This window comes from Thalassophryne amazonica, chromosome 4 (assembly GCF_902500255.1).
Source record: "Thalassophryne amazonica chromosome 4, fThaAma1.1, whole genome shotgun sequence".
Taxonomy (NCBI): domain Eukaryota; kingdom Metazoa; phylum Chordata; class Actinopteri; order Batrachoidiformes; family Batrachoididae; genus Thalassophryne; species Thalassophryne amazonica.
In genome coordinates, this window is record NC_047106.1 from 58,195,628 (window position 1) to 58,199,598 (window position 3,971).

The 3,971-nt window shown below is 38.6% G+C and overlaps 1 protein-coding gene across 1 annotated transcript; it reads right to left on the reverse strand.

The window, feature by feature from the left end:
- Positions 1–968: 968 nt before the first annotated feature.
- LOC117508928 (NF-kappa-B inhibitor-like protein 1) lies at positions 969–3,639 on the reverse strand. Its single transcript, XM_034168764.1, has 3 exons — positions 3,366–3,639; positions 1,930–2,048; positions 969–1,350 (listed from the first exon to the last, which is right to left on the reverse strand). The coding sequence occupies exons 1-3, from the start codon at positions 3,637–3,639 to the stop codon at positions 973–975; spliced, it is 771 nt and encodes a 256-aa protein (XP_034024655.1). The 3' UTR covers positions 969–972.
- Between the last annotated feature and the right edge of the window lie 332 nt (positions 3,640–3,971).

Below are 3,971 nucleotides of genomic sequence, written 5' to 3' on the forward strand. Positions count from 1 at the left end.
AAATCACAACCACAGAGGCTGATAACCCTTTCAGAGTTGTCAAGGGCGTCTTGGTGGCTTCCCTCACTAGTGTTATAGTTTTTAAAAACTGCCTCCTTAATTGATTTAAATGAATTCCCCTGAATTATCAAAGTAAAACTGACTGTAAAAGTGATGATTTGTGTTCACAGTAATCCTCATAGTTTGTCTGAAAAAACAACAACAAAACAAAATGTGATACCTTGGATACCAGGCATTAGGTTTTATTTTTCTCAACCAGTGAACACATCCGTCACAATGGGGACGCACATAAATGTTTTTCTTTGCTGGGATGCTCAAACTGAAGACAGTAACTTGTACGTTTTAGTTTTACCTGGGTATATGTTCACTCCTGTACTCACTCTTGGGCCTCATTGTGATGTAATCCATCATAGCATCATTCAAAACCCATTTTCAACAGTTTCATAAAAACGTGTATGTGCAGGGGGTAACACACCAACAGTCACATACATTTATAAAATATATTACTTTTTTTTTTTTTAAATACCACTATTTACAGAATTGTCTGACTATATGTACAATAAGTCTAATTTTAAGATGAGGCACTTTATTCTTTTTCTGTGCGCCTCCACGTGACCCCCTTTAAGCGTACAGATTCTCAGTCATGTTGTTGGGTTTCTGAGTCTTGGCCGGCTCAGGGATCCCTCGGCTCCGACCACAGGATGTTAGAGCTGCTGGTGATGTCAGCAGCAAACATATTGTTTGTTCATAGCTGAGCTTCTTGTTTCTGAAGTCCTGCTTCGTATGCCAGATGGTCCAGAATTTCCTCATACTGACTCTGACCCTTTCAAATGATGTCAAATGTTGTCCCACTTTCACGGTGCTTCCTCCAAAAAATAACGGACCTGAAATGACAAAACAATTGAGAAAAATACAGTTTTACTTTCAAGTTAATCAGTTTTGCAGTATCTGCTGTTACTTACAGTGCTGGTGTTACGTCCTCAGATTCTGAGCCAGTCTGTTGAGTTCCTGTGACAGAGCTGTAACTGTGTCCAGGATCCTCTGTCTGTCCTTCTCCTCCAGTCGAGCTCCACATTGCTGGGGTAATTTATCAGGATGCCACATGACTTGTTGCCTCCTGAGCGCTTTGCGAAACTCTGTCTCGTTGCTGCGTTCAACACCGTGAAACATGATGGACACCATTTGTTGGACGGTGCCGTTTGGAGCTGGCCAGGGGACGTCACTGTAGCTCAGCTTTGTGGTGAGCGATGAAGCGCCGCTGTGGAACATAGCGTCACACTGCTCATCATAACGACGCTTCTTCACCTCCCAACTCTCTTCCTTGTGACGTGCAGATTCAGGACATTTCCTCTGAAAATAAAGAACAATGTGTTCAAGAAACTGCCTGATTTTGCCATATTTATATATTATATTTAATGTTTTACATTTTGACTGTCTTGTAAGTGGTTCACTGGTTTCACACCTTTAGAACTTTGTTCACTGCAGTGTGAGTGTGGACATAATGGAGTGAGCGAGTTCACAAAGTTTCTCTCACTAACTGTTAAAAACTGCTGCTTTTTCCCTGTTGAAGTTTTGGATTCTGACCGATAGAGGTGAGACAACCCCATCTCATCTCATCTCACATCTATCATGAACAGTGAACAAATCTGTTACACCATTTCAAAGCTGTAAATTAAATTTAATGCAGACTGATTTTTGACAAAGTGAATCTGTTTGTGATGTTGTTTGCACATTAATAAATAAAAATAATAAAACTGTTGTGCAGCCATGTTTAATAAGGTTAAATGTTAAAGTCCCATCCCTTCATCACATTAAAAATCAGGATAAAACTTTTGAGTTTTCTTCCTGCATGAAGAAACAGGTGAAAACAAAACCTTCTCTGTTCATAAATATGAAGTTTTGGCTCTTGTCTTGAATCCATGATGTTACCTTGTTGGGGTTGATGCTCCTCCTGTGCATCAGGTCCAGAGGTGTGACTCCAGCTCTGTTGGGAAGATACTGAGATTTCGGACAGGGATTCTGGAGTGGCACAAAGAAGCACTCAAACACTGAAAATACAAAAAAGAGAGAAACTGCTGAAAAGCTGGAAAGAAGCACCTGTGTCTATGAAAACAATTCAAAAATCAGCAGCTTACGCACCAAAAAAGGGCCAATACCCAAGTAAATATTGGAAATGATGCCAGAAAAACACTGTCAGAATGTATAAATGAATGGATGAATTTATGAATGAATGAATTTATTCGGCACACACAGACCCAAAACAAACTCACAAAGAAAACAATCCAACAATGCGCCCATGTGGCCGAAAGGGTGTAGGCAGAAGCAAAAGCTTATAAATGCCCCAGTTTAAGGAAAAATTTTAAAAAGTATATATGATAAGTAATACAAAATATAAATTCATCACCAAACTAAAAATTCAAAACACAAACATTGATAAACCTAATTCATCACACCATCACAATTAGATGATTTTTGTAGATCCTTTTAATGCCAAACAAGTTACAGAGTGATTTTTGTGTGATCCGGGCACAAATTCCAAATATTAACACCTTTAACAGAAACAGAATGACTTTTTACAGTAGTTCGAATCTTTGATTTTTGAAATAATGTTACTCACAAATTAGAACTGGATCCCTCATTTTGAACAGGCCCTAGACATGTTGTGGTAAAAGTATATTTTTACTCTAAACATAATTTGTATTATTAATCAGGTCCCAAAATTTTAAAATGTGTAAAAATGGATTTGTTGGTTCATTTGTTGAAACATAATTTATATGTGTTTCCAACTCATTATATCGTCAATGAAAACCCCAAGAAATTTAGTTTCATTTACAAGTTCAATTTCAATATCGATATCGTGTACTAGTAAATTTCTACATAAATTCCTAGGTTTATTTCCAATATGATACACTTTGTATAAACAATTTTCATGAAAAAAAATTAGGCCAAAATTGCAGAAAATCCAACCTGGCAACACAAATTTAATGTTCTTTATTCTGCAATAGTACAAGTTGACCAGTTGAGTGATCAAAATCTATACTGAAATAAAAGTAAAATTATTTTATGTTATGGTCAATAACAATTATTATGATCATTAATTCAGATTTTCATTGAGTAGATGTTTAAAATTATGTTGAAAATATGTTGAAAACTGGTCTGAATTCCAACGTTTATTCAACGTCTATTTATAACCGTTAGTGTTTAAACTCGTTTTCAGTGAGATTTGAATGGCCATCTTTTAAATCGAGTTAAGAATCAAAATTATGATTTGAAAAGGCCACAATCCCGGTTAAAAACTGTCTAAATGGTGATCCATTCTGGGAGCCCTGTGTGGGTTCCTGTCAGTGGTTCTTGTTCCTTCTTACCTGCTCCACCGTGTCTCTGCACCTTCTCGGCCACGTAGTGAAGGTGCGTGTCTCCTCTGAAGTCTCCCACAGAGGCATCGGCTCCGTGGTTCAGCAGAAACCGGAGCACAGAGTCCTGATCCAGCTCACAGGCCAGATGCAGCGGGGTTCTCCGCCTCCTTCCCCGCTGGAAGTTCACATCCAGGCCCGGGTTCTTCCTCAAGTACCACTTGAGTTTGATGAGGTCGCCCTCCTCCACGAGAGTCCACAGCTTCTCCTGACTGTCAGTCAACATGCTGCTAATCTAATCTGAAATCACGATCAAATATTTCTTTCTGCACCTGGAAATGTTGCTGCCAACCTCTGAGGGTCAGAAAGACTGAGTTCTGAGGTCAAAGACCGTTGGCTCAAACGTCATAATGTCCAACTGACAAAACAAACAAACAAACATACATCAATCTCCAGGGCAGCTCACTGCACAGCGATCATGTGATGTCACCATTATTGAAAAAAGAAGAATTATCGAAGCATTTCGTCCGGTTTTATAATGTTTTATGTTCTAATGCAAAATGTGGCTGTTGCATGGACATTATAAAGACAAAACATGAACTGAGGCCTGTTCATGTT